The sequence below is a fragment of the Equus przewalskii genome, chromosome 22 (genome assembly GCF_037783145.1).
Source record: "Equus przewalskii isolate Varuska chromosome 22, EquPr2, whole genome shotgun sequence".
NCBI lineage: Eukaryota > Metazoa > Chordata > Mammalia > Perissodactyla > Equidae > Equus > Equus przewalskii.
The window spans coordinates 36,534,462-36,557,349 of record NC_091852.1 but is presented as its reverse complement, the minus strand read 5'-3'; the positions used below and the strand labels follow the sequence as shown (position 1 = coordinate 36,557,349).

The 22,888-nt window shown below is 42.0% G+C and overlaps 1 protein-coding gene and 1 long non-coding RNA gene across 7 annotated transcripts in view; one reads left to right on the top strand and one right to left on the bottom strand.

The window, feature by feature from the left end:
- Positions 1-22,888, bottom strand: part of ADAMTSL1 (ADAMTS like 1) — an 858,582-nt gene that overhangs the window by 48,875 nt on the left and 786,819 nt on the right. For all 6 annotated transcript variants that reach the window (XM_070589758.1, XM_070589759.1, XM_070589760.1 and 3 more), the window contains one exon: positions 19,367-19,501. In XM_070589758.1, coding sequence (XP_070445859.1) covers positions 19,367-19,501 — 135 coding nt within the window. The remainder of the gene's footprint in view (positions 1-19,366; positions 19,502-22,888) is intronic.
- Positions 6,506-8,332, top strand: LOC139078412 (uncharacterized). The gene is made up of 3 exons (XR_011531345.1): positions 6,506-6,638; positions 7,038-7,135; positions 8,176-8,332. It is a non-coding gene; the product is annotated as an uncharacterized lncRNA (long non-coding RNA).

Sequence of the window (22,888 nt, the reverse complement as noted above, 5' to 3'; positions counted from 1 at the left end):
TGTGTTGTTTTAAGCCACTAAATTTGTGGTAATTTTTAACAGCAGCAATAGGAAATTAATAAAGATATCATAAATGTTCTTCATCTTTACTGATCTCATATACAACAAATATCTCATTTTTATTTGCTTTTCTTTGATTACTAATAAGATTAAATCTGTTTTTAACCTTTGATGTATACCAAGTAGTTAATGTTGCTCGGTTCTGGACCTCTTTGAGGATCTGAAGAAAGTTGTGGGTTCTTTCACCAGAGAAAAGCACATTTGCACATATCTTAGGGGCTTATTGAGTCCCCAAAGCTCATGGATCCCAGCGTAAGAACTCCTGAGCTAGACAGCAGGAGTGGGAAGGGTACCAGCGATAGCATTCTCTTATTCAAAGTCAGAAACCTAGAACATGATAGCACTGCCCAGCCACCTGAGATGTGATGTTGTAAAAAGTGCCTGGCCTAGAGGGCCATAATCAGGGATCCGGCCAAGCTGACCCTTCCTGTAACATGGAGTGCAAGGGTTGGGCACCACCCAGCACCCACTCTTCTTGTTCTCTACCTGTTTCACCCTTTAGCTTCTAAGCCTTGAAGCAATTTGATTTCTGTTTTGAAATTCTCACACCAGCAATTACTCTCCCCTTTCCCTTCTTTTTTTTTTAAAGAACTCAGCCCAAAAGCCATTAGGTGAGGACTAATGAGGAGGGGGGAGTCATGGTAGACCAGAGGGGGCACTGAGCCTGCACAGGGTGAAGAGGGAGTACACCTGAGGGTCGTGGTGATGGCCTGGTGAGGGGTGTCAGAACCTGAGGGGGTGCGGACTGCATCTGTGTGGGGGTAGAGGCAGTGGTGATAGGAGGTTGGTTATATAGAGAGGGCTTTATTAAATAAGTATATATATTACGGATAATGGGAGCCAGAGAATTAGAAATATCGAAAGGGTGAAAAATAGAATAAATCTCGTGGTGTTGGATAAGAATTGGAGATGCAAGGGAGGACTCATGGACCCCAATGTATAAATTTGGAAGTATAGCAAGTGTGTTTGTGTATGCATGTACATACATATATATGGATATTCTTTACCTCTGTGCACTGAGAGCCTGAGAGTAGTGACACTCCAATAGCAATGAACAGACCTGACATTGAGATCTTGGTTTCTATTCTCCAAGACTGGAGCAGGGAAAAGTTCAGGATAAGACTGGGATATCTTGTTTTGCCAGAAAATAATGAAGGTCTTAAAGAATGGTATGGACACGTCAAAGGGTATAGGAGTCATCTTTAAGGGGCTCTCATTGGCTGAATCTGGGAAGTTTTTTTACATCAAAATGAAAAAGGATAGCAATAGATTATAGCCCATTGGATAAGACAGGAATCCAGGAGTCCATGCAGATATAAATAAACAAACGAACAAACCGTAAGTTCAATGAGGAACGAGGTATTTACTATGGGCTCAAAGCACCTCTTCACAAAATACATATTACAAAGAAAAAGAATACCTTTACAAAGGAAACACCTGGAACATACCACCTTCATCAAGTGATAGGAATTAACATCAACTGTAATGGTACCATGAAAAACACGGTCTTGTGATCAGGTGCAGCATCACTTCTGTGATGTCCCTGCCAAAGATCCATCACCTGAATCTAATTATGAGGAAATGTCAGACAAATCCGAACTGAGGGACATATTTGAAAATCACAGGCCCATAATCTTCAAAATTGTTAAGGTCATGCAAGTCAAGGGAAGCCTGAGGAATTGCTCTAGATTGAAGAAGACTTAAGAGACAGGACAACTAAATGCAGTGTGTGATTTGCGACTGACTCTTTTGCTATTAAGGACATTATTGGGACAACTGGCAAAACTTGAGGGAAATATACACTGGGTGACGGGGTATCATGTTGTCAACACACTGTCAGAGGGATTGGGTAGAAAAAGTTCTTTGTATTCTACTTCCCATTTTTTGTAAAATTGAGGTTATTTCAAAATAAAAGTACGGTCATTAAAAAAGAAATTCTTATACCAAATCAAGAAATAAAACATGTGAAAGGAAAGAGAAAACCCTGATCTGCCAAGACCTCAGGATTTGGAGGACTGCGGGACTGATAAACATGAGCATCCAAACAGCAAAGCGGTTGATGGCTCAGAGAATGGGGTTGTTAGAATTTCATTTCACATCTGTTTAATCAGATTTTAAGTATTTTTAAAGACCTGAGAAGAAATCACCAGCATTGGAATAAAGCAAAGTTATCATGTTACAGACTTTGAGTGGCCTGCAGTATTTAATGGACAGAGAAGACATATTTTCAGAGGAGAGACTGGGTGGAGAAAGCAGGGCAAACCTTCAAAAGTCATGGAACAGGATGTGTCTTTTTGTTTATTAAATATAAAAAAGCTTTTATTTAAAGCTCTGGAAAGAGCGCTTAACGCAAGTTTTGTTTTACTTTATTTGACCTCCAATTTAACTTTTTATGATAATTTTTCTCTCTTGAACTACACCATTTTAGGAATGATTTCAGTGTGCTTAGAAGAAAAATCTTCAGCAAAATCTCGAGGCCCTCTCTGTCTCCCTGATGTCATATCTGAACTAACTGTGATGAGTCAGTCTCTGAACTGTGGCTTTGAGCAAGGATGAGAGATGCCGCAGAAGTTCATTAAAGTCGAGAACAGCAGGATTACAAGGAGAAGAATTAGGAGGTGCAGTCTTTATTGTGCATATAGGAACACTGTGGTCATTTTCTTCTGGGCCTAAATTCTTTTTCTGGGCTCAGGAAGCTGGCAGCACAACAGAGGCACAGGCTTGTGCTGGCTTATCTCTCTTGATACCACTTCAAAGAGTCAAACATTAGATACAATGGTCCCTGCCATGTTCCAGAAAGGGCCTTGAATGAATTTTTGGTCTTATCTCCTTGGCACCAAAAGTTACAGGGAGCTCATTATTTCTGAGCAGGCACTGCCAACAGAGAAATGGAGAATTCCATAGTCATAATGGATTTTCACATAAAAAGAAAAGATTCTTGACAGAATGATGGTTTTGGAATGAAACTTGTCTTTCTACATACCTTTCAGAGATAAAGTATTGAAGGTGAAGGATAAAAGAGAGTTTGAACTTTTATAACAGATATAGACGTACTGCTAGGTTACGGTTCTAGAATAAGAGTGCAATTATTATTGTTAGCACTTTTTTCTTTTGGCCTAAGCTACCTCTGGCCCAATCTACTTTCTGAAATTTGCTTTGATAGGCTGTAGTGGATAGGGAACAGCAGATGGTCAACAAAATCCTTCTTAAGCTGTATAGGTTTTCAGAGACAATACAAATTCTTTTCTATTTTCAGGAATGTTACCTGCAATCCTAGCATGGGGATGTCCTGGCAAAATGTCTTTCTCAGAATGCTCATGAAAACATTGAAATAAAAACAAACCCCAACTATAGCAGTGTGTTCCTTATTGGGATTTTTAAGGTGCCGAATGTGATTCTGGCTCATTCTTCTGCTCTCGTTTTCTACTAGCAAAGAGAGGATGTTTTCCCAAGTGGTGAGCCCTGGGTTTCTGTGGAACGGGAGACTCAGACCATAAGCTGTGTGATGGTCAAGATATCATGGAGTTTTTGGCACACAGTAGAGGTGCAAGAAATATTTGTGGAATTGAGCTAGGTTTCCAATCCAGATTTTATTCATTTATTCTTGAACAGTTAATACATATACTTGATTCAAAATTTAAAAACTAACAAAAGGGAATGCTGTGAAATTCTCCCTCTCACCTCTTTCCTCCCCTGACCACCTGGTTCCTCTCCTCATAGGCAACCAGCATTCCCAGTTTCCTGTGTATCTGGAAGGTACTTTCTTGACATAAAAAAAGGATATTCAAAGTGATGCCCCAAAGAAAACCACACCTTTCTCTTTCTTTTCCTTTCAAGAGCAAAGTACAATTAAATGGGCTGCCTTTTTTTTTTTTTTTTTTTTTTTTTTTAACTCTGGGGGCCTTAGGGTCTAAGGAAGCCCTAAAGTTATAAAGTCAATGCCAACACCCATGGGCAAGAAGGAGAGGAAGTAAGTAAGTGGTGTGTATGTGAGAGAGAGGGAGAGAGAGAAAGTGGTGGTGGGGGTGGGGGGTGGGGGGTGAGGGGGGGCGGGGCGAGAGATGGGAATGACTTCAAAACTCTTATCCAGAAGACAAAAAAATATCAAAAAGCAGAAGCTGGGTAGTAATTCTCCTGCTTCACAAAACATATAAGAGACTGAAGCTAATTATGGTAAGAGGTTAGACAAACTTGCTTTCCACAATATTTGCCAAACTCAACTTTTCCTAAACATAGCAGGATATAACACACAAAAAGGTGGAAGACTGCAAAGCTGCACAAGTGGCAATAAGTAACGGAATGGAGACAAGACCCTGCCCGAGTTTTGTTTCCATTATAGTCAACTATTTGCACAAAAAACCAGGTGAGTCCAGGCATCTGGACTCCACGGTCCAAGCGCTGGACATAGAACAGGACCTTGTCCTCTTCTTTGCTTTCCTCCCTGTCTCTCATGGAGGGAGGTCTAATTCACACCTGTGTTCCCTTCTTGGCCTGTCTAATCCCATATATCCTTCACGGTGCTGCTTAGGCCCCATTTCCCCATGAAGTCTACCCAGATGCTGTGAGTTCTTTATATTTTACGAGCGACACCCTCCAGGACAGTCAGCATCCTCTCCTAAGATCCCTTATAAAAACAACAATGCCTTCTATATTCCAGTATGTAGCAAAGAGGAACAAGTAAGGAAACTGCTCTTGGCTCGAAGACAGGGCTTCACAAGCAGTTTAGAATCTTCCCTGAGACTCTCCCTTCTCCTTGGGGTCCTAGAAATCCCACCTTTGCTGCCATCCTTGCTTCTAGCCCAGGAATAATGCAAAATGACTATGTTTTATAGAGAGCTTTAGCGTTTACAAAATGGTTTTACTTATTTAATCCCATTTGACTCTTCGGTCAGTACTGAGACAGGTTATCAACCCATTTTACTCATGAGAAAGGAAGAGTCAAAGATTATGGGACTTGACTATAGTTCAACTCTAATTCCAAAGTTCATGCTCTTTTCATCCTTTTGGTTCAGTAGTGGGCAAAAGCCCTCTTATTTTTCTTGCTTAATTTATCTGAGATAGGCTGGAATTGTCAAAGGGAACTTGACTAAAAAGTATGTAGCAAATACATAATGAAAATATAAACAGCATAAAATGGGTAAGTTAATGAAAAGGTAGGTTAACTGAGGTCTGAATCTAGCTTCTTTATCCCTGCCTCCAGGACCTGGCCCCCAAGGGCATTTTTTCTTCCAGCTTTATTAAGATATAATTGACATATAACATCGTGTAAGGTTTAAGGTGTGCCATGTGTTGATTTGACACACTTATATATTGCAAAATGATTACCACTGTAGCATGGGCTAACACCTCCATTGCTTCACATAATTACCATGTTTTTCTCTTTTGTGGTGAGAATATTTAGGATCTACTCTCCTAGCAACTTTCAAGTAAATAATACAGGATCCCAAGGGCATTCTTAAGTTTCCCAGTGCCTCCACTTCCAGAAGGGGAGGGCTGGGCAAGAGCAAGAACTGCCAAGTAATAATGACTAATATTAAGTGAGCACTTATTGTGTGCCAAGGCACCATTCCGAGTTCTTTACTTATATTACCTCATTTACTTTTTTCAGAAACTCTAGAGGTACATGCAGTTATTACCTCCATTTTACAGTCAAAGGCAGAGAGAACTTCTAGAACTTGCCCAAGGTCATGTAGCTGTTAGCAGGTGACAAGCCTTTTGGCTCCAGAGTCTGTGCTTCCAATCACTATACTTCACAAGCTCTAAGGGGCATGTGAAAGGCCCCAGTAGACAGCATGGGACTTAGATGAATAGACAGGAATAGAATTTCCAGGAGAGGATTGAAGTTCACAGAGCAGCCATTCAGTACTCTCTTTTTATTGTCACTCCTCATCTACTTATACTGCTTTCTCACCATTCCTTCTGTGTTGATATTTTGTCTCCAACTAGATAAGAAGTTCCCTGATGTCTGGGACATACCTTGTGCTTCTCTGCTCCTACCCAGGACCTGGCATAGCATGAGCCCTTCAATAAGACACCTGTCTCCTGGATGATTTTCAGCAAAGAATTTATACTCACAATGGCAACAAGTTCTGATCCTATAAGAAGTTGTGGCAAACCACAGTGAAGAGGAGAATGGACTTCTTGGTTCATAGATTCAACAGGGAAGTAAGGGACAGAGGCAAGAAATTAACATATACTAGCATCTACCTTGCACCAAGCACCACAATGGGCAGGCTGCATAAGACATCTCATTTAACTCTCAGTTTAATTAACTCTGTGAGTTGGGCATTGTTGCTATGGTCTGAACGTTTGCATCCCCCACCAAATTCATATGTTGAAATCCTAATGCCTGATGTGATGGTATTATGAGGTGGAGCCTTTGGGAGGTGCTTAGGTCATGAGGGTGGAGCCCTCATGAATAAGTTAGTGTTCTTATAAAAGAGACCCCACAGAGATCTCTAGCCCTTTCCACCATGTGAGGGCACAGCGAGAATGTGCTATCTATGAACCCAGAAGGAGGCCTTCACCAGAACTTGACTCCGCTGGTACCATGATCCTGGACTTCCAGCTCCATAACTGTGAGAAATACATTTCCGTTGTTTATAAGCTATCCACTCAGTGGCATTTGTTACAGCAGCCTGAATGGACTAAGCCAATTATTTACACAAGAGGAAGCAGATGCTGAGGGTTTGGAAACAGGTCTTTTAGCTGAGGTACCCCTGTCCTCTCTACACTACAAAGTGGCTTGGGTACTGAGCCTGAGAACTTAGGTCATGAACCCATCTTCCCTTTGACCATCTGCCTCTGGGCCCCGGGACTGCTGTAAAACTGCCTCTAGCACCACACAGACACCAGGAAGCCCAGAACCAGAGTGGATATTTTTAAGAGCCAGTTCAGCGTTGAGGAAAGATTTATTAGGGAAAGTGTAGAGTTCCTCATTTTCCCACTGATGGACTTTCAATACCTGTCTATTTCAGGGACATCCAACTTATTCACGTCATTCCGGTTAAACATGGTGGAGAGGGCAGACAGGCCTGGGAATTGGTCCTGGTGCCAGCAAAGGGCAGGGGCAAATGTGAGTTTCTCAAGGTCCCCATTTCCTGGCCATTTGGAGTCTTAAAATAAACCCATGCCTAGATGCTTGCTGTGGCTCGGAACAGTGGCTAAGCAGGGAGATTTACTGCCTTGCTTTCTGTGTCCAACTATTTTGTGTCACTTATGCTCTGGTGTCTTTTTAAATTTACGGATGTTCACTCCAGTCTAAAGACCCGCTGTACTCCTTCCTGTGGCTTCCTCGTAAATGCCCTCCGAAACACTGATTTAGTTTTACACTATATGTGCTGTAAAGCTTCCTGCAGTCCCTATGGGGTCTCTGTTCTCTACTTTGGATTTCATTTAAAAAAAAAAAAAAAGACAAAAGAGCATAAACATGTGCCATAAACAATCACAAAATGCCAACCTTTCTTCTTAATAGCAAAGCATATTCTCTCTGTGGGCAAAGATATAGGAAATCAAAAGCATTTTCCTTGTGACACAAAACCTCAGGCTTCCAGTATAAGTGAGGAAACAGATGCCAACTCATGTCTCTTTGAAAAGGGCAGGATACATTCCTTTCTTTCCCTCTCTTCATCAAGGATGCTGGCCCGCTCCTTCACATTTTTTTTTCTTTCCTTTCCTCGGCATCACTTTCCTTGCTACATCTGCAATTTCTGATGGGGTGGGCCCCCATTGTGGATTAATTTTTACCTAACCTTTGACCATCAGAACTTGCCGTTCCCACAACTATCTTTAGCGAGGAAATCGTGACGATCTTGGTCTTCTGAACTATCGTATGAAAAGCAGCTTCCCAGCAGATGTGCCTAGGGTACTTACTGACTGCGGCTGCGTGAATTTCCTCCTAACTGGGTTCAGGAAGTGCCTGATCCAGTCTGGACCAAGAGAATCAGGAAGTGTACAGGGTGGGGCGAGGGTGGAAGTGTGTGGGACAGATGATAAAGCTACAATAATAGAAATGAGGAATGGAAATGACACAAGAGGCCTTATAAGCCAAGGCCCTGCTACTTAGTCCTGTCTTAAATCACCTGAGAATATTGATGCAGACTCTTCTCTCCCCAGGACCCGGGAAACTCAACAGACGGGAAATATCTTCAACATCAGCTGTTCAGAGGCGAAGTGTTGCATCAGTTGTCTCAATCAGGATTGACAAACTATGGCCTGAGTGCCAAATCTGGCCCTGTTTCTGTCAATAAAGTTTTATCGGGCCACAGCCACACCCATGCATATACTTATTGTCTATGGCTGCTGTACAACTGAGTTGAGTCTTTGCCACAGAGACCTTATGGCCCTCAATGCCTGATGTATCTCCTATTTGGCCTTTTACAAAAAAAGTTTGCCCAACCCTGGTCTAGAGTAGGGGCCTCGGGAGGTCACCAGGGAGAGACCACTCCAGGCTGGCGCACTCAAGGTGGCTTCACACAGGGGTTTGAACTGTGCCTGGAAGACTGCTAGGATCAAGCCAGGGAGGAAGGGGTGGGAGAGGGTGTTCCAGGCAAGGAAGGCTCAAGGCCATGGCAATTACTAGGGAAAAGTGGAATGGAGGAATTATTTGAGACAGGAATAAGATGGAAGGATGGATGTAAAGGTTAGGTCTGAAGAGCAAACAGCCTTGAATGCCAGGCGAAAAATATGATAAAACATGCCATTTTCCCATACCAGCCTCTTCGTGGGTAGAAGGGGGCAGGCAAGTGACTTTTAAAGGCCATTCAAGCACTGAGAATAAATTTTTAGAAGTACTGATGCCTTGCCCCACCTCAGAGACTGTCTTAATTGGTCTCAGGTGAAACATTGTTTTTTTTTTTTAAACTTCCCAGGTGACCCTATTGTGCATTTGGGAACCTCTTTCTAGATGAAGGCAATGGCGAGGCACGTCCCTGTAGCAGCCCAGCTCAGGGCCAGGTCTATGCAGCAGGTGCCCAACACATGTGGGTCAAATTAAGTCAGCAATATTGGCTTGTACCAGAGCCAGCCTGAGGAGCCTCTGTTTTACTAGAGTCAGCTCTGTAACATTCAGTTGGCCACATGGTTTCCAATAAAAGAAATCATTTCTGCCTGCCCTTGCCTAATCCTGGAAAAGCCCATGATGCTCAATGCAATATTGAGTCTGTTTATAAATTTGGGCATTTATAGATTTTTCTCTCACGGTTATTTTATCGTGACCATTTACAAGGCCTTACACAATTTGCTCTCAGCCTTGTTACCTCTCTGATCTTCTCTCCCACACACAACCCCGATGACTCTACTTCTGCCACACTACACTAGCTTCTTTGTTGTTCCTTGAGCACATTGGGCACGTCCCTGCCTCAAGGACTCCACACTGGCTCTTCAACTGCCTGGGGTGCTCTTCCTTTCTCTTCCTCCAGACAAGTGCAATGCTCAATAGCTCACACTAAAGTCTCTGCTCCAGCATGGCTTTCTCAGCGAGGCCTCTCCTGAATTGCATGCTCTTCCCCACAGAGGCACCATCCATCCTTCCTACCCTGCTTAATTTTTTTCCATAGCACTTATCACCTTCGAGTATACTATGTCATTTACTTCTTGGTGTTTATTTTCCATTTGCCCTAGTAAAATGTAAGCTGTAGGAGAGAAGGGATTTTTGTCTGTTTTGTTCTCTGCTGCATCCCCAGTGCCTTCAGTGGTGCCCAGCACATAGAAGAAACTCAGGAAGCATGTGTGTATTGCATCAGTACTTGCAATGCTTTTACTCATCCTTCAAGAATAAGTTTCAACAATTCCGTGGTCAACCCTTCTCTTTCTACTTTGTAAAGAAAGGAGTCCTCCCTCCTTTGTTCCCTTTGGCTTATTCTGCAACTCTTCAGAGCTTTTCTCACACATTATTGACTTTTCTGTCTCTCTGACTATTTCTGAGCCCCTCCAAGGCTGGGAGAGGGGCAGAGGACCTACCATCTAGTGGAGGCTGAACAGGTATGTGTGAAGGAAATGAGCCAGGATCAGCAACAGAAGCTTTGGACTATCCTTTTCCTCACAATTACACCTTCTGCATTTGCACACCTACGGAGGTCTCCATTTTATTCTAACATCTTGACTTGAGTGGTCTGAAATGTGTCATCACCACACAGGAGGTACATGAGTTTCAATGAGAAAAGCCTAAAAAGTCTGATGCTTTTGAGAACCTATTAGCTGTATGGATTATCTTTCCCTTCCAATGTCAATCTACTTACCAAGTCCTGTGGATGTTACTTCCTATATATGCCTGAATTGATCATTCACTTCTTTCCATTCTCTCCAGCTCTCTAGTCTAAGCCACAGTTCTCTCTTATGTGGAATACGGCAACCACTTCCTAAGTGGTGTGTCTATCTACTCTCTTCCCATAGAAGCCATCGTCTACACAGCAGCCAGAACAAGCTTTTAAAAACACAAATCAGATGATGTTTCTCTCCTGCTGTTGAACCATTCAAAGACTTCCCATTGCACTTAGCGCAAAGTATGAAAGACTTACCAGTGCCAGCAATTTGCTCCCACTTCGCTCCTCAGCCTCATCTTGGGCCACTCTCCACTTCATTATTACTGTGATGGTTCAAAGGCTTTAGGTTTTCTTGCTTCACAACCTCTGCTGGCTCCTCTGCCTGGAATGCCTCTGCCAGGAATGCCCTCTCTTCACTTGGGTAACTTCCACTCACCCTCCCAATCTCAGCTCAGATACCCCCTTCTGAGAGAAACCTTGCCTAAAGTTCAGACCAGGGATGCTGTCCTTCACATGCCCCCAAAGTGCCCAGTTCTTTCTCTTTTTATCACAGTCCTCCTACTTGAATTACTTTTCTCACCAGACTTGAAGTGCCCCCACTAAAATTCAAACTGCACAAGGGCAGCCACGTCCATCTGTATCCTCAGTATCTAGGTCAGTGCCGAGTGCATAGTAAATGCTCAATAAATTTTTCTTGAATGAATGAATGAGGACTAGGTTTGTCTGTCTTACTTAATGTGTATCCCTGGCCCCCAGCACAGTGCCTGGACATAGGAGACACTCAACAAATATTTACTGAATGAGTAAATTGATCTATCTTGAGATATTTCCTTCTTAGCCTCTTTACCAAGACTTTCAACTTTGAAAATTAAATTGTTTTCTGATCTACCCTCCTACCTTGAGGGGTTTACATGTGAACAATGACTGTAAGCTCCACCTTAGACTCCAGACCTGGGTCCCATGCATTCTAGCCACAGCTCCCTCATCGGCGTGATCTGATTTGTAGGAGCAGCCCAGTCACAACTTCGGTGTTGGAAGAAAAGGTTTTTTTCACCTTTTTGCATAAGATTTTGGGTCAACAAGAACATAGCTCTTAGCAGAGATATCTGGAACTGCATCTCATGCCAGCCAGGCCCTGCAATTCTCAGCACTTCAAATGAGTAGAGAAAAAATTGTGCAAGCCACCTGTCTTGGGTGGTCAGAAGGAAAACACCACTGCCTGACAGCTGTGTGTGGGCCTTGGCCTCACTGCCTGGCTTCTCCAGGCTGGAAGGCTCTGAGAAGAGGTGCTGTTACACGTGCAGGGCCCTGGGGAGCATGGCGATGCTGCTGAGAGGCTGCTGTTTGTGCTGGCTGTGACCCTTGAGCCCCTGGCTGGGGAGAGGGGCCAGGCACAATGACTTCTTTCATGGAAAAACTTTACTCTGTAAACGAACTCAGGTTTACATGCCTGCATCCCTCTCCTCTTGGTAAATCACAAGGCACGAGAAAAAGCTTGTGCCATTTGGCTCTCAGTGACATGAGTTTCTAGCAGAGATGTCACGAGGAGTCCCCCTGACTGGGGCACTGCAGCTTGCTCACTCCCAAAGGCGAGTTTGTGACTAAATACAGGGCAGACCAAACCTTATGTATATATTCTATAAGACCGTCTAACAGGTTCTGGCCCTAAATAAGACATGCTGGTTAAAGCTACTGAACTGCTTTGCTTAAGCCACCTGTTTTGTTACTGGAGGCACATGAGGTCATCTGACAAAGATCCAAGGCCTTTATAATACAGGTCTTCTCTTTCCTGAACTTCCTGAGGAAGATCTTTACTCCTGTAAGTTATGTTTGATTTTTTCTTTTAGGCTTTTTTACCTCATGGAGAAAGCCTAACCCAGTGACAGGACACAGGACTGAGTGCTACAGTGGGAAGAATGTGGTCCTCTTCCGAAACAGGAGACGTGTGATCCCTGCCATAGACCTTGGGATCTTTTCTACATAATAAGATGAATGGACCAGATCAGTGGTCAGCAAACACTTTCTGTAAAGGGACAGATAAGAAATCTTTTAGGCTTGTGGGCTGTAGGGTTTCTGTCACAAGCACTCAGCTTTGTCATTGTGGTATGAAAGAAGCCATAGACAAGACATAGGTAAATGAATGGGTGTGGCTTCATGTCAATAAAACTTTATTTACAAAAACAAGTGATGAACTAGATTTGGCCTATGGGGCATAGTTTGCCAATCCTGGGAGACATTATCTCTTAAAAGCATCTATGTAACAATTCTAGAACATGATTATCAAATTTGGGTATCAGCTTGGTCTAGGAAAATATTTAAAACATACGTGCCATGTATATATGTGCGTGTATAGGTATTCATATGCCCTCATATATACATAAAAATACACACACACACTCACATATATATGTCTGTCCATTTCTGACCAAGATGGAGTAAGAGAGACTGAATTTACCCTCTTGCCTAAACAATAAAAAAATGAACAAAATATATGAAGCAAGAGTTTTCAAGACATTGGACATTAGGCAGTGAAGGACACTGATCCCTGAAGAGTGGAAAACTAAACGAGGTGAGCCCTGTGCTGCCCCAGCTTAGTGCCTTGAGAGAGTTTCCAGGCTGCAGCATAGGGAAACCCAGGTGGAGCCCAGCGGACTCCCTGAATTTAGAAGAGGAAGCTGAAAGTACAGGGAGACCAACAAAGCAGCTAGAGTTCACAGAACAGAGTACCAGAAAGGAGAGAATGTGGGGCATAATGGTTAAGTTCACGTGCTGTTTTGGGGGCCTGGGGTTTGCGGGTTTACTCCCTAGCATGGATCTACACACTGCTCATCAAGTCATGCTGTGGCAGCATCCCACATGTGAAGTGGAGGAAGATTGGCACAGATGCTAGCTCAGGGACAATCTTACTCACCGAAAAAAAAAGAAAGGAGAGAATTGCAGAGAAAGAATATGAATGAATGAATGAATGAATGAGTTCCAGAAATCTGCAAAAGATCCCCTTTGACTATTCATCAGAATGCAGATCAGTGCATGCTTGTGAAGAACTACCTGAGGCAGGGAGAGGGAAAGAATTAGAGGTACCAGTTTCCAGTGTCCCCACAGGGTAGGGAATAGTACCTGTTCCCAACGTCCAGACTGGAAAAGCTCATGATTCATGGGCATTGGGTAGAATGTGGTATTGGTGTAAAGAGACATATCATTGAAACAATAGTCTAGAAATATACCCACATATAAGGGCAACTGATTTTCCACAAAGGTGTAAAGGCAATTCAGTGGAGAAGGAATAATCTTTTCAACAAATGGTAGTGGAATGAGTTGAGTATCCATATGCATAAAAACGAACTTCTGTATATACCTCACACTATATATAAAAACGAACTCAAAATAAATGATAGGCCTAACTGCAAAACCTAGAACTATAAAACTTCTAGAAGAAAACATGGGAGAAAATCCTTGAGACCTTGGAGTAGGCAAAGATTTCTTAAATATGACGCCAAAAGAACAATCTATAAAAGACAAAATTCATAAGTTGAACTTCATCAAAATGAAAATCTTCTGCTGTTTGAAAGACACTAAGAGTGAAAAGACAGCCACTGACTGGGACAAAATATTTGGAAATCACATATATGCTAAAAGACTTGCATCCAAAATATATAAAGAACTCTTAAAACTCAATAATAAGTAAACAAAAAAAAAAACCCAATTAAAAAAATGGCAAAAATTGAATAGATATTGCACCAAAGAAGAAATCAGGAAGGCAAATAAGCACATGAAAAGAAGCTCAACACTATTAGATTTTAGGAAAATACAGATTAAAACTACAAGAAACCACTACACACCTAGTAGAATGTTAAAATTAAAAGGACTGACTATAGCAAGTGTTGGTGAGGATGTAGAAAAACTGGCACTGTCATACACTGCTGTAGGAATGGAAAGTTGTACCACCACTTTGGAAAACAGTTGGGCTGTTTCTTAAAATGTGAAATATATACCTACCATGTGATCCCGCTGTTTCACTCTTAGGTGTTTAATCAAGAGAAATGAAAGCATGTGTTCATACAAAGACTAGTACAAGAATAAGTACCGCAGCTTCATTTGTAATAAGCAGAAATGGGAAATGACCACTCTGTCCCTCAAGAGGTGAGAGATTAAACAAACTGTAGCATATCTGACAATGGAACACTAATCCACGATAAAAAGCAATGCGTATTGATGCCTGTTACAATACGGATGAATGTCAGAATAATTGTACTGAGTGAAAGAAGTCAAACCCCCCAAAAGGATGATTCCTTTTTTATAACATTCTGGAAATACAGTCTAATCTATACTGACAGCCCCTCAGTGGTTGCCTGGGGTGGGAGTGGGGTTGGGCAGGTGAAGGAAGGAATGGTTACAAAGGGCAGGAGGTAACTTGTGGGGATGATGAGTATGTTCATTATGTTATTGTGGTGATGGTTTCATATGTGTATCCACATATCAAAACATCATATTTTAGACTTTAAATACATATTATTTCTTATATGGCAATTATCTCTCAATAGCCTGTTAAAAAACTAACGTCAAATATATGTCAAACATGTATAAATATGTATTGTATCTTACAAATCAATAAAATATGATAAATATCTATCAAAAAATGAAGAAAGGACCTGAACAGGCAATTCATAAATGAATGTAAATGATTGATAAACAATAAAAATAAAAATTATTGAGATTCATAATCAAATGAACAAAAATACAAAATATACCATTTTTTGTATTTTATTTTATACTACTGTGAATTCATCAATTAAAATGGTAAATGTAAACCAGTGTTGATAATTATTTTGGGGAAATGGGAATTTTCATGTAGTGCTGGTAGACATATAAATGGGGAAAACGTTTTTGGAGGGCAATTTGACAACATATAGCAAAAACTTAAAATATACAAAACTTTTGACACAATAATTCCACTTCTAGAAATTGATCTTAAGTAAACAAAAATGTACACAAGGATTTAGGAATAAGAATATTCATCGTATCTATGTTTTTGTATTGCAAAAGACTGCAAAGAATCTAAAAGTTCAACATTAGAGAACTGGTTGAATAAGATAGGAAGCCATCAAAAATAAAACTGTAGGGCCAGCCCTGGTAGCCTAGTCATTCAGTTTGGCACAATGCACTGTGGTGGCCCAGGTTCGGTTCCCAGGTGAGGACTTACACCACTAGTCTATCAGTGGCCATGCTGTGACGGTGGCTTGCATTCAAAATAGAGGAATATTGGCAACAGATGTTAGCTCAGGGGTGAATCTTCCTCAGCAAAACAAACAAACAAAACCCCCCCCTGAAACTGTAGAAGAATATTTAGAGACATGGAAAGATGCTGGTTATGCACCACTCAGTGAAAAAGTTAGAAGCAGTATATAGAGTATGATTTCATTTTAGACAAAAAGATATGTATAATGTGCTAGGAAAAAGACACTTGCACTGGTTACCTCTGGGCTAGGTAATTATAGATAAATTTTTATTTTCTTCTTTTTGCTTCTATTTTTATTTGTTTTACAATGAAGATGTATTGCTCTTATAATAAAAACTCCAATAAAAGTTACTTTTCAGAAAATATCAGTGCTAATAACCTATAAATGATACTGTGAGAAATATTAGTTTTGGGTCTTAGTGCCGAAAAAAAACCCACCATTAACAGAAGGCTGCAAAAAGGTGTTGGTTCTGCAGGGAGGCCTGAGATGCTGCTGCCCTGTGACACCGACCTGGGCCTGGACCACTAAAGGTGGTGGCATGGGCCTTGCCCTACAGAGCAGACGGCACTCCCTGCAGAAAGGACAGCTATAAAACAAGGACAAAAAAAGTTAGCACCTGTCTTGCCTAGGACAATGGATCCAGTTAGGCTGGGTCCACTCGGCATGGCTGAGCCTCCACTGGGCATCTTCCACGTCTGTGTCATATAGCAAAGAGTGCGAGAGCAACAAGGCACTCACTAGTCCCAAGTCTTCATTTACAGTTATGGAAAGTGAGGCTCAGATGGGCCCATTCATGTGTCACTCAATCAAAATTGCTTCTTGAAAGGTACAGCAGTGGCTTGAAGTGAAATCAGTGCCAGAGTGTCTGAAAACTAAAACAGCTATTTCTAGAATAGACTCACCTACTGGGAATCTCAACACTCAAGCCTTAATGGAGAAGACCTAAGGCTTCTGATATGTGGCTTTAAAAACCCCAAATCTTCCTTGTCCCCTTCCTCTGGTGAAAACGCGAGAATCAAGGTCCATGAGTTATTGCCCCTGTGCCACAGAACCACGAAGTTCTCTGAATCTGTTGCAGCCAACTAATCTCGTAGATGGGAGAAATACATACACAGGAATCTCAGCATTTACTGACTACAACAGTGTTGGCAAATGGCTTTCATCCCGTATATCAGCTGCCACCATGTTTGGCGGGAATGTTAAAATGAATCCCAAGGCAGTGCCTGGGCTGAGTGACAGTGTCGTGATTGATTAGAGACATCTTAGCTGTGGAAGGGGTGATTAACAGTATCTTTGCCACATATTTCCATCCTGATCTCGAATATCTGTTCTCTCAAAATAGTGTTTCTTCATTAAATCTCTCCCACTTTTGATTACTCTTATGGAATGTGAGATTAATTCTTTCAAATATGACTTTAACTATATTATTCTCCTACTTAAAAATCCTTTCAAGGTCTGTCCCCATTTCCCACACAGTAAATCTCCTTAGTAAATTTACACAGTAATTCTCACAAGTAAATCTGCTTCCTTAGTCTAATAATCAAGGTCCTCCACAATTTACGCCATTCACTGTTCTATGTTCTCAGCAACTCTACACAGAATCACTTCCTTGGCCTATTTCTTGTACCCAGAGCATGCACTCTTGTCTAAAAGGCCCATCAGTAGGAGCTAGGGATGGGAGCTGGTCCAAACGGGAACAAATGGACTAACAGATCAGGATGAGGCGCTTGCTGGGGAGGAGATGGAGGGAGGCTATTAGAATGCTTGAGGTAAGGCTGTGAGCCAAATCTGAGTGGACAAGCTCTAGCTGAGCCTTGCTCCTTTTGATGGCCTAGTTTCTATCCCAGTTTAGCTGCCTGTCATCAGTTTTAAGGCAGTGGTGTTTTACAGCTGTTTCTGAACAGACACCTGATACACATCTCACACCTTTTTATCTCCAGGCTCGTGGCATCTTCTTTACCTTGAGTGCCTGTTTCCCTTCCTTTCTGCCTATTTGACTCCCACCCATCCTTCAGTACTCAGCTGCAGAGCATAACAATGAGGCTCTGGTCTGTCTCAAGTGACCTACTTCTCAGAGCCCGATACTTGACATCCTTCCCTAATTTATCTCCACAATTCCATGTGGATCTCTCCTAGTTCTACAGTGTTGGCGAGACATTGACGCTCACCATGAGAGTCCATTTGGCCCCACAGTTACACTGAGGCACCTTCTGGAGGTTGACTTGCTGTCTCATTCAAACGGAGCAGTCTGGATGTGAACTAGAGTACAAGGTTTCTCTTAACAGATTTAAATACCAGTCTAAGGTAACAAAGCATCATAAACTAGTAATGGAATGCAGCATCATAAAGCAAAATAAATTCTTATTGCCCATGGCTAAAATGAGACAAAATATGGTTCCAGAATAAGGGAGAAATAAAGTAAAGCTATCATGGAAAAATATGAGGTTAACTTTTCCCGCATGCCAAACAGCACCTGAGTGACCCAAGAGTTATTGAACTTCAAAATAAACAATTGCTGTATACCCTGCTAGTGACTGGGCTGTGATGAATAGTTATGACAATTCTTCATCGTGATGGATCTAAAATAAAAAGGTTTACACTGCACACATTTAATTTGGAATAACTTTGCCATTTATAAGCCAAAAAAAAAAAAAAAAGCAATTTGAAACTTCTATGAATTCTCATCAACTTGATGTGGAACAACTCAATGCCAAGCTTGTATAAGTTACGGGAAACAGAATAGGGTGGCCTGTTACTATATCTGTGTCTTATTTTTACCCAGATCAGAAACAGAGGAATCAGAAGCTTTTTCCATATGCTCATACACTATGAGCATTCTTTGCTAATTTCAGATGAGAATGACAAGGGAAAGTAATCTTTGTGTGCTGTAATCCTACAGGCCCTGTGGCTATGTTGATAAGTCATCTCTAGTATGACCAGGAACCCACTGACCTATTTCTTGCTAGTTGGTGAGGAGAAGAGTAGAGAAACTTTCCACTTTGAGCCAATGGAATAATTCTTGTTCCTATTACCGACACTTGGGAAGACATGCAGTTACCATGAAGATTTTCTCCATTTTGTAGGCCTGCTTTTTATTCAGGCCTTTGAAGGCAGAGGAATACTTCTCTTCTACCATTACCATCTCCATGGTGGGAATGTAGAAGTTCCCCTCGCATCTCCATGATTCTGGTACGTCGGGCCCAGAACTTTGATGCCCTTGCATGACTTTCTGCTACCAAAGGACACCAGCCACGTGGTAATAACTTGGTGAAGGTTCCCAATGACACATCCTAGGGAAGTTACACCTGGTGAAGTTATTTAAACACTTGCCTTGAGGAGTCTGTCTGGGTTGGTTTTAGGTCCTACCTACAGAAAGCTGGGCTAAATAGATTACCTGGCTTTTGGGAGGTGCTGACATTTAGGTGGGAGAAGGTTATGGGGGTCTCCTGTGGTGCTGTTGGCAAGGCGAGAGGAGATACAGGAGCTGTTTTTCAGCGCTTTTTACTTTACTCCCTGTTCAGTGAGTCAATCTGATTGAGAGTATCTGGGCTGCGGCATCAGCCCAAGAGGATTCAGAAAGGAGCCACGCTGGAATCTAGACGAGAGAGTCCAGACTAAGAACTGCACTCACCTCATAGGGAAAGTCAGCCAAGTTTCCACTGGTGAGTCTGGATTCTGTAGGCAATTTAGTGATTTCCTGTTGGCCACCCCCCACTGCTGCCTCCCTCCCACCTGCAAGCAGTCACCCATCCATAAATCCTGTCCAGCCCTGGATTTCTGCCCAATGTTCCAGAGGGTTGGACTCACCAAGGAGAGCAGAATTCCCAGGATCCAGGACCAGATGTGTTCCCAGAGGAGATGTCAGCACCGAAGGAAGGTTCGGTCCAGTGGCTGAAAGCAAGGCTCTGATATCTTCCAACTGTGTGGGGACTTGGGGGGGATCTGTGTGAAAGCAGATCATGAACCAGGCAGGTTAAAGCATAAAGGCCGTATTAAGGGGAGACGAAGAGGTGGGCATGTGCATAAGTGTGTCTGTGGCAGGCAGGCATTATTGGTGTTGCCTTTTAACATCATTTTTCCTGTAGAGATGGTGTGCCTATCAAGGTGAGTTTGAATTTCAAACTTAATATTTGATGTCTGAAACAATAAAGTCAGTAATAAGAATCAGGCCTGTTGATTTCAGGAGTTCCTTACTGTCTACTGCTTTATATCACAGTATCATTGGGCCCCTATAAATTTGTAGGTAAATTAATCTATATTATAAAGACACTAAAAAAGCCAACGCTTCTTCAGCAGTTACTATATACCAAGTCCTGTGCTCAATAGTTTTCATTCAACTCTTATAACATCCTTCAGAGGGAGGTAATTTGTTATTGGCCCCACAGATAGGGATACACTCCAGGAATTTCTTATTAAAAGGAGCCTATGAGTGGCTTTTTTTAATAAAGAAAAGGGTCCATTTATGAAGTTAATTTGCATTTTGGTCTGGATTTTTATGCCCAAGTAGGACCAGGACAGGGATGATTTGTTACTCTGGATCTTATAAGGAGTGAGGGTTGAAGTCATCAGGGGTCACAGTTAACCGAGCCCAGAGTGACAAAAATGGGAAATATCGTGGCTTGCTTATCATTTTCACTGGACAAGTAAAGAGGCAAGCACCTACCGAACCTCGCAAGGGCATGACCTCAGATTCTCCTGGAAGAGAAGCAGAATCCTGTGCCCTGTCTTCTGGCATCTCCCGAAGGACTGCAATTCACAGTCCCAAGACCAACTGCCACTCTTTCTCCAACACTTGTTGGAGAGGAAAGAGGAGCAGGAGTGGTGCTCTTGTAATTGATGGTCATTTCAACAGTGTTCAGTGAGGGCCTACTATGTGCTTGTCACCTTGTTAGGTTATTGTTAGGGATGGCAAATAAGTCGTGATGGCACCACAGTCTGCTTCAGAAACATACCTTCTGTCTACTCTGCCTCTGCCTGCCAAAGACCACTGCATACAGAAAACGATGAGCTTGAGATTTTTATATCTATACAATATTAAAAAATTGTAAAGACATTATATATATATTATAAATAATATATAATTCAAAAATATCCTTTATATGGGGTAGGGTAAAAACATCACGCTTGGGTTCAGGAGCCCTCAGTTTGAGCTGTGGCTCTGTCATGCACTAACTTGGGCAAGTCACGTTAATCTGTAAAATGACGAGGAATTGTATCATTTCCAAGATCTCTTTCTACTCTGAAATACCATGATTTTAGGAAGTGATGGTGATAGTCTACTCAAACCCAAACTCTCCCTCCCATCCTTTTAATATTCCCTTAAGAACACTGAGGGAAATTGAATTCCTTCAATATTGCAATTGAATATTGAATAGTCCTTCAAGAATATTAAAACTCAAGAAGCCTTTGCTTATTTGCTAAGAGCCAAAACGGGAGGTTACGTCTCATCTTCAAAACCATCAGAACTCCTTGGGACAAATGTTGGCCCCTCCTGATGTCCTTACAGCTTCTATCATACTTTTCTTCTTTGGTGCATGTCCATTTGATCTTCCCAGGGGAACTGTAAGTTCTCCGAGGACAGAGGTCCTGTCTTATATTTATCCTAAAGTTCTCCATGGAACTTAGAGGCAACGCTTAATGAATATTCATCCAACGGCTATATGAATAAATGAATGACAGTCCGTCTCATTACACTTCAAGTCTCCATGCTACAGGTTAAGTCACAGAACTTGGTATGAGACCTCGGCTTTATATACAAAATCCCTCAGTTAAAAAATTAAGCCACATTTTTGGCTGCTTTAAAAGAAAGAGAGACATTACTTATAAAAATTAACAAACTCTGATTGCTAAATCAAGACTTCTGATCAAGAAAAGCCCTAAACTTGAGAATCTACATAGTGATTTTTTTTCCCGTCAAGTTTGATTAAAATGGGAAGATGTTATGCTGTTCAAACTCCACGTTCGCGGTCACACTGAATCGGAGTCGGAATGTTGAAAGAATTGGCTCGTAGAACATACACACGTCATTGGCAAAGCTACAGTAGCTGCTACACACCCTAGGCTTTTATTTCTGTTAGCAGGGGCAATGAGGAAGGGAAATTAGGGAGGAAAAACCCACTGTAAGCACCATAACTCAGCATGGGGCAATAGTCTCTGGACCCGGGGCTCCATGCTAGCAGTTCAGCAAGACGAAACTCAACACAAAACAAATGACATCCTTCCTAGGCCAATTTTCTGTGGCTTCCTAAGATGACTGGAGGTTTATGCAGCCACTGGTGAGATGAAAACCCATCTGCACCTCTCTGAAATCTGAGTGGGCAGGGGCTAGGGACCCTCTGCTTTTGTACAATATCAATTTGGGGTGTGAAAATACAAGCAGAGAGTTCAATTATTTTTCCCTGAGGAAGTCCATAATGTATATGTGGGGTGTGTAATTATTCATATTTCTCACATTTCCGTTTTTTTCTTTCTTAGAACGATAGCTTTCTCTTGGTGAGAAAGCTGGCATAAGTGCATTTTTTAAAAAAAAGTAAGACAAAAACAAGCCTTTTTGCTCTATTCCACCTACTCCCGGATTCCGTGGAGAAGCGAAACAAAGGATTTCTAGTCAAGGGGATAAAAGACTTATAGCTTGTAACATGGCTGAGTCCAGCACAGGGCAACAGCGATTAGGGGATGGTGTCCCAGCAATGGTTATTTTTAAATACCTATTTTATGCCAGGAACTGTGCTAGACTCTTTAATCAGGGTTCTTACGTTTGGGGGTGCTATAGTTTGTGTCCCCCTAAATTCATATGTTGAAATCCTAACCCCCCAAGGTGACAGTATGAAGTAGTGGGGCCTTTGGAAGGTGACTAGGTCATGAGAATTATGCCCTTATAAAAGAGGCCCCAGGAGCTGGCTGGTCCCTTCTGCTACATGAGGACACAGCAAGAAGCAGCCATCTGCCACCCGGAAGAGGGCCTTCACCAGAACCTGGCCGTGCTGGCACCCTGATGCTGGACTTGTCTCTGCAAGTGTGAGAATTAAATTTCTGTTGTTTATAAGCTATCCAGTTTCTGCTAGTTTGTTTTAGCAGCCCGAACAGACTTTAGGTGGACTAGACTATGAACTTCCTGAACTTACATGAAAAAATTTTGCATGTATGAATTTTTCTGAAGGGTGTAATCTATAGTTTTCATCTGATTCTTAAAAAAGTCCTTCACACGGGAGGAGTGAAGAATAACTGCTTTACTTTTGGTTCCCCTGTTTAACCCTCCCCCACCCCACGTGGGCGGGCAATCCTCGTTTTGCAAGTTTCCCCACAGAGACCAGCATCTAAGTTTAGCAA